Genomic DNA, 13642 nt, shown 5'->3' on the forward strand with positions numbered 1-13642 from the left:
CATACAAAGAGTCTTCTCTTAAAACATTAAACCATGAGTTGTTACAAAGCTGATTACAAAACTATCTCCTCAGCCACATAAGAGAGGTAGGGAAGGTATTCCTGTCACCTGAAAACACCGAAGATGAACTGAAAAGGAAGGTTCTGGATCTAGCCTGCTACGCCTAAGTGATGGTAACACACATATGTTTCTGGATTAAAACTTCACAGGCTGATCTACCTTTACCCCATAAGGCTTTCATTAGGCTTCCTAATAATTTGTGGGTATGCAACGGAAATGTCTGAGCCACCTGCCAGCTGCATTATACGGTTTTCCCTAAAGATGGGAAGACTGCCAGGGCAGACTACGGTGTGTGTTCCCGTGCGAGGAGCAGGCTCTAGGGACAGGTGAAAAATAAAAAACAAAATATTGTTTCTATTCCTGCTCAGCTGCTCCAGGCTGTAGTTTCTGGCACCCAGGGGCAGGTTGGAACCGGTGCATCCCAGCCCCTCTGCCTGCCCAGGGGCTCAGGAAAGTCCAGCCACTGGGAGGAACAAGCGGTGCAGCTACCCCGGGCTCCCCGTCTAGACTGGCTGCTTCCCAGGCGGACAGAGGCTCAAATGGGTACAGAGAGAGCTCGTTTTGGAGTGAGCAAGGCCCTGTGGAGACTGACAGTCAGCCCAGCCAGCATCCTGGCAGGCCTGCGAAGAGCAAGAGACAAAATTGGTCCTTGTTGAGAACCAGGACAAGGCAGCTGGAAGGGAAGGGAAGGGCAGGTTGGAGCCCTCTCCTCCCCTCCGCAAAGCGCTGCAGCAGCACTGGCACTTCCCCAGCATGCTCATTCATTCCTTCCTTTGGCAGATTTGGCTGGTCTGGAAATGATTACCTGTAAAAAGAGCTCTTTCACTTATGTGGCTGTTTGCTGAAGTAGCGTCCTGCAAGGCTGAGCTCTGCCTGGTCTGCTGCCAGCCCAGCAAAGGCTCCAGCGAAACCCCAGCGGAGCAGGGCTGCTGCTCCCCGCTCAGCAAAACAACAACACAAAGGCCTTCGAGGAAGATGCAGTGGGGGGAACGCAGCTCTCCAGAAAACAAAGCCACATTAACCAGCCTTAACAAAGCAACAGTTTTCTCCCCAGTGGAAGGGCAGGCTGGTGCCTTCCCTCCCCAGGACAGACTGTGTTTTGGGCTCTTCGGGGACACGTGGGAGTCCGACGTTTCTTTTCTGCTGTGCTGCTCCAGTGCTAGGCTCCCCGCGCTGCTACCAGGAGCTGAAGTCCCCGAAGCCTGTGCTCTTTTTCTCTTTCTTTGCAGCTGTGCTGGTTGAGGGTCCGTCATCTTCCATGCTGCGCTTCCTGGAGCCAAAATGAAAACAACTCTGAGGGACTATTTACTGTTCGGTTGGAGCAGGGCAGCTGGATGCCTTTCCCCTCCCAGCAACAGCTACGCCAGAGCCAGCCCATCCCTGAACAAACCAGAAAGGAGCGTAAGCTCCATGCCAGCATGGGGACCACAGGGGGAGTGGGGATGGGGGCCTCTGGCATACCCAAAAAGAGGGAGACTGTCAGTCTGCGGGGATGGTTCAGATAGGCTTTGAACCCTTCCAGGAATGTGTTCAAAACCCAACAGGTTCTCCAGGCCAGAGCTGCAGATTTCACAGCTGTATTATTTTAGCGCAGCCATGATGAAAATGTGAGCCACAAGTTCTCTCCCGGCTTTCCCACCTGCATTTGTGGCAGCAAAAGGATTTATGGGCAATTAGGTGTAAAGCAGCTGGGGAGGTTTTTCAGATCCTTTCCTGTTTCTTGAACACAGCCTGTTGCAGTCGCTGCTGCTGTTCTCAGCCGCTCTCCAGCAGAGTCTGCAGCCCCACGGAAACACTGTGCAGCCAGCTCACCTACTGTGGTTTTGTTGTCAGGTATCAGTAGCCGACAGGGAGAACTGAGAACCCTGAACCTGCCAAAGGGCTGTTACGGACCAAACTCCCAGTTTCAAGGCAGGCCACAAGGAGTGAAGGGCTAGGACAGGAAAGTCCTTCCTATACTTGGCCCTTTCTACAGAGCCGCAAACTCTGCCTGTGTTTCCTCTGCAAATACAGTGCAGAATGGCAGCAATTTTAAGCCGAACATAATATTTTAAGGGACAAGCAATCTTTTGTAACTGAAATGCTTCACTGACGCACCAAACTCACCTACATGGGCTAACACATTTTTGTTCTCACAGTTATGCAAACGCCTGTAAGTCATGCAGGCACACACAAGCTGATTAAATAGCTGTCCAGATCTGTGTGCACACAAATACACACCTGTATGCAGCAGACAGACAACAGCATTTTTGCAAATATTTTCAGAGAAGTCTGCAAAAAATCAAGTGGAAGGGCACAAATACACACCTGTATGCTGCTGCAGACAACAGCATTTTTGCAAATGTTTTTAGAGAAGTCTGCAAAAAATCAAGTGGAAGGCATTTATTTTAATTTATCCAAAACTCATGCAAAGCTGCCGCTCAGGTGGGATTCTGTACTGTCCTTAGGAAAGCAAGCGATGCTGCCAATCCCAGCGGGTCTACAAAGGGTGTCTGGGAGAGGATGCTTTAGGACAAGCCTGTACAACCAGCCAGGCACCCTGGAGCGACTCGCCAGATGCCCTTTGCTCTCATGGCAAGCCTGGGAACCTGCTCCCCTTTCCGGCCATTTCAGTTGTGCTGGTACAACTGTTCGTGTGGCTGAACAGGGAACCAGATCAGCAGCCTGATACGGGCTTAAGGCAACTGCTTTGTGCAGGGGAGAAGCTGCTAAAGAGAAACATCTGTGGGCTTGTGGCCTTCAGAAATAGCTGCAGAAGGGGAAGAGAGTAAAAGATGGTGTAGGAAGTGACACAGTACAGTTCCTCAAGGACTTCTGAGTTGTGGAAATGTATGTACAGTTCTGAAGCCAGCACATGCTGTTAAAGACCAACTTGGCCAAGTTCAAGTGCTAGAAGAAAAGCTCAGTTAACCTGTAATTGTGAAAAACAACAGAGGTAGAATGAAATGTTGACTGTTAGGACTGCATGAAGGTGTCTTTGCAAAGCCTGCTGGCACAAACCAAACCTCTGAGCAATGGCACTGGACAGGGTCAGTGTCCAGCAGGAAAGGCAACTAAACACTCAGCAAAGATCTCTGGGGAACTCACGCTGCAGCCATGTTAATGTATTTTCCAATCCCCTGCCGGTAAGTTTTAGGAGTCTGGACCTCCTTCTTTGGTGGGACCACCTCAGCTTTTGTTTTGGCTGCTTCTTCTTCTAGCCGGGCCTTCTCTCTTTCAGCAGCAACCTGTGGGAAGCAAAGAGTGCAATCTGTTGCAAGAGCTAGTCCAGAATAAGGAGAAAACGTCTACAATTCTTTGCAGCTTTAAAGCACTCTAAAACAGCAATCAGCACCGCTGTGATTACAGGGCAGGCTTCAGGAGACAGACCTCAAGGGCCACTACAAGCAGGCTGTCTGCAGCCATTACAACACAACTCCTCTCTTCTCACCTGCAGCTACCCATAGCTACTGTGGGCATTTGGAAAAGACACCATCAGAAGTGTGATGGACTGGGAGCTGTGCCAGACTGAGTTACAAGACCTCTGTGCTAAAAGAGTCGCGATGATCCTGGCACACAAGACAATGCTGAATGGCAGCTGTTTAACCTTCAGCTTGCAACCATATGGGCTGGGGGGCTGCCCAGGTTCAAAGAAAAGGCATTAAGTTACAAAGCTTTGACCTTTCGAAAAAACCAACCAACTATCCTCACCTGGGCATCTGCCTCTTCATACGGATCAACAAAAACAGTTGTTGCCTGAATTCGTATTTCCTCCTGGGAGCAGAAGAGAACAAGAGCAAATCAATCTGCTGATTAAGTTGTGCCATGTCCCCCAAGTTCAGCTTTCAGAGAGCCGTCAGCGGGGTGAACAGCACCGCCACACAAGGCCAGGTGCATTCTGTCCCTCCTGCACAGCCCCTGGTGCTTCACACGTACCTTGGGACGGTCGGTTTTTGGGTCACTTTCAACATTCTCCATAGCAGTCAGAGTCTCAAAGCCACCAACCACCCTAAAAGAGGAAGGACATGATTTCCAGCTGTCACAACACACTCAAAATATTCCTGCACCCTTATATCTAACATATCTAACTTATGCCCATTACTGCAGCTGATTTTTAAACATGTTTGGGGGAAGAGGAATCAGCAACTCTATTTGGAAGACCTAAGATAATGTAATTCAGTGCAGAAGGGAAGAACTGTTTTCTCAAGTCTGGGTTTTGAATTTAAAATTAAATGAAACATGAAAAAGTCAAACACTCAGAGGCAAAGCAAAGACTTTTGTCCAAAAACCCGGTAGCCACACAAACCAGCAAGATGGAGAACAAGTGACTGTGGACAGCCGTCTGTGCAAGAAGACAAACCCATTTCAAAACGGGTTCGCTTGCTAATGCTTCCTCCATAAATTTGGAGCTCATTTGTTACTCCCAGGAGCTTTGAACAACGAACCAACAGACTTGGTCAAGAAAGCAAATGTTTTCATTAACTTCTGATTTTTTCACTTTTTTTTTTCTTTTAAATTGTTTATCAGAGTGTTATTAGGAAGAAAGGGAATCGTGACTATGGCACTGCTGGTGAGCAGTGACAGAGCTGTCCAGAACACCACCAGCAACGCAGAAAGCGCAGGACTGCTCCCGAAGCACACCGTGACCGTGAGCTCGAGAGGGCTCTGGGAAAGCAGCAGAGCATCAACTCACAGCCACGTGATAACGCTGGGACACTTTTCACCACAGTTTCTATTTAGGAAGATGTTAGATCCCTGGCCTCTCATTTTTCAAGTCAACATATCCAAATACTTGCTTCAAAATGTTTAAGAAAGGCCAAAGACTTTCTGGACTGTTGTATGATCATTTTCAAACAACGTGTGGAACAATGGGAAAGTTCCAGAAAAGGATATTTAGAAAGGATAAATGGGGTGACCTAGATAATTATAAGCCTGTCATCCTGGCATCTATCCCAGCAAAATAATGCAATAGCAGAGACAGGACATGATTAAGAAAGAAAGGAAATAAGTACCGGCAATCAACAAGGTTTTGTGGAAAACAAGAGTCTGTCAAACAACCTTCTATCTTTGAGATGACAGATGTGGTTAACAGGGATAACAGTGTCCGTGGAACAGACTTCTGGAAGGCGGCTGATATTTTGATTGAGAAACCAGAACGATATGAAGCTAGCACAGCACACATTAAATAAAAAAACTGGCTGACAGGTGTCAAAATCTAATTTTACATAGGAACCACTGAGTCAGTACGTTTCCAGAGGGGTCCTGCTGGGATGAGAACTTGGTCCCAGGGTATTTAACACTTTTATCCACATCATCATCCCCAATTAAATCTGGAAAGAGCTATACTTAGACGAGCAGTAAATAAAGACGAAGACAGGCCGTTGATGCTGAGCGATCCAGATCCCTCAGGAAAGCAGGCTGTAGCTGCACAACATCTGTTCTAACAGAGCCGAGACGCATGGCCAGGAACGAAAACTACAGTCTGTATTAATGGCTGTGGGACAATGAGAAGCAGCTGTAATTCTCAAAAACACTGCTCCTGAGCCAGAGGAGTTTGGGGCCGGGAACTCGGCAGCGAGGGCAGGACCTGACCATCGAGGAGCTGCCCATGGGACAGGGCAGACCAAGAGCCAGCAATCCTCCAGCCTTTGGGGGGTCACAACTGACTGCTGGGGTTACTGGGACTCTGGTACCAGCACAGGTAGGCTGTCAAGGGCTGGGCAGATGAAATGGAAGAAAGTAAAACTGAATGAAACTAGTGGGAAGAAATCAAACTGGTGGAATATTGCAGAGTGTTTTATCACCTAACACTGCTTTCAGATCAAAGAAATGAGCAATGCCTCAACCAAAACACACTTCATATTCACAGGTATTTGACACATTTCTGCACTTCTACTACAGGATCTCATTCTTGCAAGTGTTTCACAGCCAGGCAGCCCTCTCCAGCCCCGACAGGACAGCCTGCCCGCTCAGCACCAGGAGAGGCCCGTGGCTCAGCACCAGGAGAGGCCCGTGGCTACCACCCGTGATGGTCTCAGCTGATCCAGCGCAGACACACACCTCCTGCTCACCCCTACACACCGCACACACCTCATGCACTGCTCCTAAGAGCCACATTCACCAAACAAAACAGGCTGACTGCCACTCCTTGCGCTTAGTGCAGCCCCCCTGCCCCTCACTGCCACCCCACAGGCTGGGATAGGCACAAAACATGCCCCAAAAGACAGATCCCATCACAGAAAATAAAACTCTGCAACCAGAGAGGTGCTGCTCAGCACCTGCCTTGGGCAGAGCCGTCCTTGCTAACATCTCATTGCTGCTGTGCTGCTCCCAGCCTCTCCCTTTACTCCCCAAGGGCCTGTCAATACTCTGTAATCAGGCTGTAACTTTAAAAGCAATTAAAAACCATGTATGCAGGCTAGGACAGCTTCATTCCTTTGCTACTGGAGGTAGCATTCTGAAAGGGGAAGCAGCACAGGGCTTGAAGACCCTGCCTGAACTTTGGAAAGTTCATCACAAAAACTCAATTTTAAAATCCTCCTCCAGGCCAGTCTCAGATTCACTTATAATGCTGATGATTAACATACCGCCTAAGATATATTCACTTTTACTTACCCCTAAAGGAAACTTCTGATTTAATATTGCAGGATTTTCTAGCCAACAGCTCCATCCATTAGCTGCTCGTATGTTTCCATTTAATTAGGTTCTGATAATTTGAAATAGCCAGATGAGCTATGCACTGGCAATCTCAACTGAGTAATCCCTTAGCCCATAGCCAGACCTCCCACAATATTAGACCTAATGCATCTTGGCGATGCTCACGAATCTTCATTCGTTATGCTAATTAAACATTACTGGGAATACTTTTGTCACTTGTACATTTTAAAAGGCTGCGATAGACGTGGCATTCACAGGTCATGGGTAAATTACCTAAGTAGTCTATTCTGACATGGTTATAAAGGGCTAAGGCGAAGAAGACAAAATTGTAATGCCTGCAGAGCATGTAATTCTCTTCTCAGCTTCTTGTCTCTAAAATGGAAAATTGCTTTCTTTTACACTCCTGCATTCTCTAACATTTTGCACAGAGAGTATCTCTGTGAATATGACAGTGTCAGCACAGTGAGCTGTCAATATAGGTTTATGTCTTTAGACACTGCCATAATACCAATAAAAAATAAAAATTAATTTGAATACAAACTGCCAGCTCCGAGAAGAGAGCTCTAACCAGAGGAACTGGAAATAATTTATTAGTCACTTTTGTGCAGGGAGCACTTGGAAGCTATACCAAGGATGAGGCCCAGCTGAGGCTGGTGTTTCATCAGTAAAAATTAAAATCCCAAAAGGAAAAAAAAAAAGAAAAAAAAGAGGAATATTTCAACTTAAAAGTCTTACACTGTAAAGGATTTTGCAAACTTTCCTCTGGTTTGTCTAAGCAGAGAGATGACGTACATGCAGGCTCTCAAAATACTAGATGTTGTTACTGTCAAACCTCATGACGTTACATTGCAGCACTAAAATCAGTTTGATGGGATATAATCTGTCTAAGCCCATTCACTGGCATCCATCACAGAAACTGCTCCTCACAGAATGAGGAAACCAATCCGCCAGAGCAGTTTTGGGGATTCTTTGCCTGTCCCACAACACATACTCTGGGTGTAAGAAGAAAAGCTCCCAGACACCTTGCCAAGAAAAAAGACCATACAAGTTATATGTAGAAAACACCATCAGACCAGTACATTAAAGCATTAAAAAAAACTTCTAAAGAGAGAGTCACTACTTAATATTGTTCTTAACTTTGAACAAAAAGAGATGAAACCTGTCCTGTGAATAAACCTGATTCTCAGCATAAGAAAATCTGTACATCATTTTCATTAAAACAACATGCAGACTCCAGAAGTTCAGACCAATATCCCTATATACCCTTTCACGCGGTAAGTGGTTCCCCAGCCGGTGACAGGTCACACCGCGCCAGCATCCCTTGTGCTGAGCTGGGAGCACCGCAGGGAAGGGAAGGGAAGGGAGAAGGGCAGAAACACGTTTAACCTTTCCCACTGCTTCTGGCTCTACTCCTTTTGTAAGGTGCCGCACATGCTTTGCCCTAAATTGACCAAGTGAGGTTTAAATAGATGTTCAGATGACATCTTGCAGTGAAAAGGATGATATCTTCAAGACGCCGTTTACTTTAGGACAACCAGTGGAACCGAGGGTTTGCCGTGTACTTCCAGTGAGTGGATGTTGAACAGAGAAATGATGATCTCAACTATATATTTAGCTCAGCATCCCCGAGACAGCTTGTTGTATTTTTAGAGCTTGATAAATGTTGCATTACATTTAAGCATGGATGACAAGGTAGGTACATTCAGTTTTTTTTCTGTTAGCACAGTAATGAAAACAAAAAAGTGCCCTTACTCGCGTAATTCTATTTTCTTGAAAACTGAGCTAAGTCAGCACTGGAAATCTTTGCATTTCAAATGTAGAGATGTTATTTAAAAATCTTTCTTACTTCCTGTTAAGGCTCCTTTATGCAAACTAGCAACATTGCTTCATAACCACTGCCAATGTCTTTGCATGAAGTGTAAGTGAAATATCTGGAGCAAGCTCTATCCATTTGCAATATGCCAATGAAAGTCTCGCTGCCACATTAGCCAGTGCTGCTCTCACAGAAAACTGCGGCTCCCTAGCACATGGACTTCCTATTTCTCATATTTTTGTTCAGCAGAATTATAGGAATTAAGCCTTCTGCAATGCTGGGGATGGCAGCAGTCCAAGACAATAGAGTTTCCTGGTCAGAAGATGACACAAGAACACTGTCTGGATTTTTTTTAAAAAAAAGCTTTAAACTAGAAACAGAAATTAGAAAGAAACATTGTTGTTTTGTAAACACATTCTGCCCTCAAGGTTATTTTTATAAAAAGGAGTACCTACATTTATATACACACACAGAGAGCAATACATACATGCACAAACACGTACACTCAGGACAAAATGTTTTCTGTGTATACACCCAATCTGAAACGGAGCGAGCAATTCGAACTTGCAACAAGGATGCAGTCGAACCATCTCAATCTCTCATGAGGGCTTAATCTAGCAGGCGAGACACAGTAATGAACGGCGCTGAGCAAATACAACAACAAAAGAAGCATTTTGAAACTAGACTCAACAGATGAACCTGGCAAGTAAGGATGACTGCTTTGGCACAGGTTCCTCTTCAGAGATCATACAACTGTTTTGGAAACAACAGCAGCCCTCGTGCAGCTCCGCCAGCCCAGTCCTTGTGTGCTACACGAAATCTTGGCCAGGGCTTCCATGCAGAGGCCAGATTTATCTTCCCACCTCGCTCTTCACTTCTGTCCTGGAGCCTGGGGAGCAGAATCTGCGGTGCAGAATGAGATCAGGCTCCCAACAGCAGAATCAGCTCTTCTGCTGTCACACAATTTCTCTGTTCTTCAGATGTATTAAAGCAGAAGAGCAGCAAGAACATGAGTTTCCCAGCTTAGAAGCCATTAGGGTTTACTGATTCCAGTCATACAGGGAATGTTACAAGTGGAAACAGACGCTGTGCGTTATTTAGCTGTCCGTGGGTAACCGAATAATGCCTGGCAGTTGTTTTACGTAGCTAATTACTCTAGAGGACAAGAGTTACTTTCATCACCCCATTCTAGACAATTCCATTAAACAGGTTAAGGAATACTTAATGCAGAGTGATACTTATCCAAGGAAAGAAAATTCTCTTCCACAAAAGCATCTGGCAAGGTGAGGAGGAAAGAAACGAGAAGATTAACCTGAGTGTATGTCAGCTACTGACCGGTGGCTCCAATTTGACCAAGGCTGAGGTTTCCCAAACCACCTTGTTCATTATTTCCAGGAACAAGAGGAAGAATGAGCAACAGAAACCTCAAGAGGCAGTTAAAAGTCCTCTGTGTAAACAGATCTGTGCAGCCATGTACAAACGGGAAAACTGTCCTCTGTATGCTCATCTCCTGTCTCAGTCGCCACATCCTTTTCTCAGTTCTTGACAAACACAAGTGATGCTCCAATAAACACTCAGAACTGCTGCACAGATCATTTCCAGCTTTGCCACTCTGACCACATTTTTCTCTCTGCCCCCTCTAATGTCCTTTTAATCACATCACATCCCTGCCACCTGCCCTCACTTCCAAGCCCAACATGCCCTTCTTGTCCTAAATCTCACCCAAAACTCAGAGAGAGCATTTCTCTCCTCCTGTTGATCAGCACGGCTCAATCACCTTCCACTATCATTTTAAACATGTACTTTTTCACGTGTCCCTTCAGCTTTGGAACAGGCTCCTCAAAAACATCTGCAAAGCCATTTCGTTTTTTCCTGGGGCTTTCTTTTTCCTTGGTTCTGAAAAAAGCACAAACTGTGGGGGAAGGCAGGCTGAAAGGGGTCACAGTCACAACTGCCCTGTATCTATAAGCAGTCTCTTTTCTACTTACACAGCTCTCTAGGACAGAGATTTTGTTTCTGTTTCTGCTTATAAAGGGCAAATGTACCAGGTCTCTGATCCACAGGAGCTGTGAACCACTGGAGTAGTAGAAAATGTAATAACAACACAGATGGGATATGCCTGTATCTAAATTTCACAAAGCACACCAGACAGGAATGTGAGCCTGTGCTGGTGTTTGGCTGTAACATCCCTGTAGCTCACGCAACTTGCACATCAGTTGAACTCCCAGCTGTAGGATGGGTAAGAGGGAGCCCCCTCGCACGCAGCCCACACCTTCCCCATGCAGCAGTCACCTGCACACGCTTCTCATCCACCCTGTGCAGAGCAAATGCACGTTGGTTGGTTAACATTATTTGAGTTTCTAAATTAAACCTCTTACCAGCAAGCTAGAAGCCAACAAAAGCCACCAGTTAGTTTTCATGTTAATTACAGCACTCCCAAAGTCAGGAGAAATGGTAATTACTAGAAATGGTAATTACTAATTTAATCTAGGCAGCTCTGCTGGAGCAGGAAATCCGTGCAGCCTGCAACACACCTCCAAGGGAAGGCATCCTTCCCTCACCCTCTGCCTGTTTTTGCTCCCCGACTGTGCCAAATTATCTCCTTTATTTTCAGTAACATCCGTCCTCATTATTGCTATGGTGGGCAGCACAGTCATCACAAGATGCCCTCCCTGTCCTCCAGCCGCATCCACCTCCTGGGACTTAAAAATTCCAGTGCACCAGCCAGACACGTGCCACCTCTTCACAGTCCTGCTGCCTGCAGCTGGTGTGTTTCTCAAACATACTTAACAGCCAAACATCAAACTCTTTGTTTCAGCCCACACAGGACCCAAAAAACCAAGAAAGGGGTGGGGAACAGTTGCTCTTTCGCTGTTTTTCTGTTCTTCTCTAAAGTATGGAAAGCCTGCTGAAAAGTTCCATACATATTACAAACAGGTCCAATTCTGCTCTCAAAGACACAGATGTGACACTCAGTAACATGAACCAGAGCCGCACAGAAAAAGCTGAGGGCACAGCTGAGATCTGAGTATTTAGGTTTTTATATTAACTGAAATAAGCAATCCTCCAATCTATATCAAAGTCACAACAGGCCAGTAAGCACCCAATTAAGACAATCCAATTTAACATTCATGGAAGTAAAGAATTCTGATTTCATGGATTCATTCTATTCTTAAACCTAGATATTATTCCTAGATATGCTTCCCAGATAGTATTGTACTACACAGTCTAAGATCAGATACAGTCACCAAATCCTGGTTACACCCAGGATCTGAAACAGCAAATCGAAGCTGCAGTTTCATGAGAGGTACAATCTCTGGAATCTTTTGCCTTTTATCGCTTTTAAAAACAAACGCAGGTAAAAACAGCTGAAGGATTTTGATGACAGAATACAGATAAGAGCCACACACATCAGCCTTTCATATTAAATTTGTAGGTAAATTAAATTATTCAAGTATTCAGTTTGTAGATTAAAACAGAGCTTTGGGAATGCATCTATCCCAGCATCTTCATGTTTTACATTCTTTGAATTAATCTTTGTTTATGTGGAAGAAAGTCCAAAGTAAAATTCACCTGCTTTGTGTTCAGAGGAAGACGTCACTCAGTTTTCATGCAGGAAGCCAAATATGATTATAAACCAACATTTTTTGTAAAGTTTCCCTTTGTATTTCAGCTAACAATATTTGCAGTGCTCAGAAAGCAGCACCACTCCTTTACTCTGGCAACCAAGTTCAGATTTCTACAGTAGCAAGCACAATTCAAAAACTACGACAGTCTTTGCTCAAACTGCATAGAAATCTGCTACACACTTAACCAGATTTACCTGGACTAAAGTGTTTCCTCTCTAAAGGGCAACACACAGTGTGAAACATCAGTTGAGCTATTTTGCTCACAACGTACTCGAGATGTTACGCGTGGTGCAAAGGCTTCCGGCAGCACACTCCCTGCACCGCAGTAAGCTCTGCTACTCTCTAGATTTTTTCCTGGTGAATTATGGTAAAACTGGAGCACATTTGGGGAAACACAGCAAAGACACTGGAGGACTCTACAGGATGCTCACTCAAGCCATCCTGCATCCAGAACTGAATAACAGCCACGTTTCCGCTGAGTGTCCTAACCCAAATACTACTTGATCAGGTGGCAAGCTCAGGTTAACAGCATTACTGTAAGGGATTTAATGGGATTTTTGCAAGGAGGACTAATATTGTAGCTTAAGTGAAATAGTCTTAAGATATGGGTAATGTAACTCCTCCGAGAATGTAATTGCTCTCAGCTTTCAGTATTAGAATTTGCTTTATTTATCTGCCTTCACCAAATGACAAGGGAACTTTAAATTTTTCTAGGACAGTCCTGAGAAAGGAAAAATAAATATAAAGGGTGCCACTACTGCAGAATCAGTATTGGAACTAATGGCACAAAAAATAATTGTTTAGAATGAAGCCAGCTTCTGCCTCAATAACTCACAAGCTGAGAACACGGATTAAATACATCACTTTCATTGTACAGCACAATTGTATGACATCCAGTCAAAGTAAACAGCACATGTATTTATTTTCAATTGCTGCATTTCAAACAGATAAAACTACAAAAAGAATAAAACCCAAATCTTCATTAAAAAAAGACTGTAAAATCCTTGGGAACTACTAACGAAGCAGGCTGGTAAAACTCCCCTTCCTGCCATGTGCACCCAGGCATTTGTTACAACAGCTATGCATGACCTGGTAAATACCATGTACCTGCAGCAGAGGAAGCAAAAACCAGACCATAACATAACGATTTTGTAGTATCTTCTGTAATAAATACCTTGATCTTTATCATGTCAGGGCTTGACTGGAAAAGACTTTTGGAGGAGACTTCTTTATAAAGAATGAAGTTCCCTTGCTGTCCTGGCATCGTAATATCTTTATATTTATATACATAAACACACATGTGCACACACAAACATAGAGATTTTATAACAACAATAGTATCAGAAATAAAAGAAGAACAGAATAAAACAGAATAAAAAAGAATAAAAAGGGACCAAAAGACCTAACCTATGCAGAAGCTCTATGTTCTATGCCATGATGAAGAACAGCCCTGTCATGACTAATTTTCCTGGCTGACGGCTCGTAAGAGGATGAAAGCAGTGTT

General features: G+C 44.8%; 1 protein-coding gene across 1 annotated transcript in view; it reads right to left on the reverse strand.

The window, feature by feature from the left end:
* Positions 1 to 686: 686 nt before the first annotated feature.
* The window catches only part of PPIL2 (peptidylprolyl isomerase (cyclophilin)-like 2), a gene marked incomplete at its 5' end in the record, with an annotated part of 71439 nt that continues 58483 nt past the window's right edge, over positions 687 to 13642 (reverse strand). The window contains 4 exons of the mRNA XM_010072400.1: positions 687 to 1330; positions 3148 to 3287; positions 3751 to 3813; positions 3976 to 4048. Of these exons, the coding sequence (XP_010070702.1) occupies positions 1237 to 1330; positions 3148 to 3287; positions 3751 to 3813; positions 3976 to 4048 (370 nt within the window). The remainder of the gene's footprint in view (positions 1331 to 3147; positions 3288 to 3750; positions 3814 to 3975; positions 4049 to 13642) is intronic.

This window comes from Pterocles gutturalis, unplaced genomic scaffold (genome assembly GCF_000699245.1).
Source record: "Pterocles gutturalis isolate BGI_N339 unplaced genomic scaffold, ASM69924v1 scaffold6662, whole genome shotgun sequence".
NCBI lineage: Eukaryota > Metazoa > Chordata > Aves > Pterocliformes > Pteroclidae > Pterocles > Pterocles gutturalis.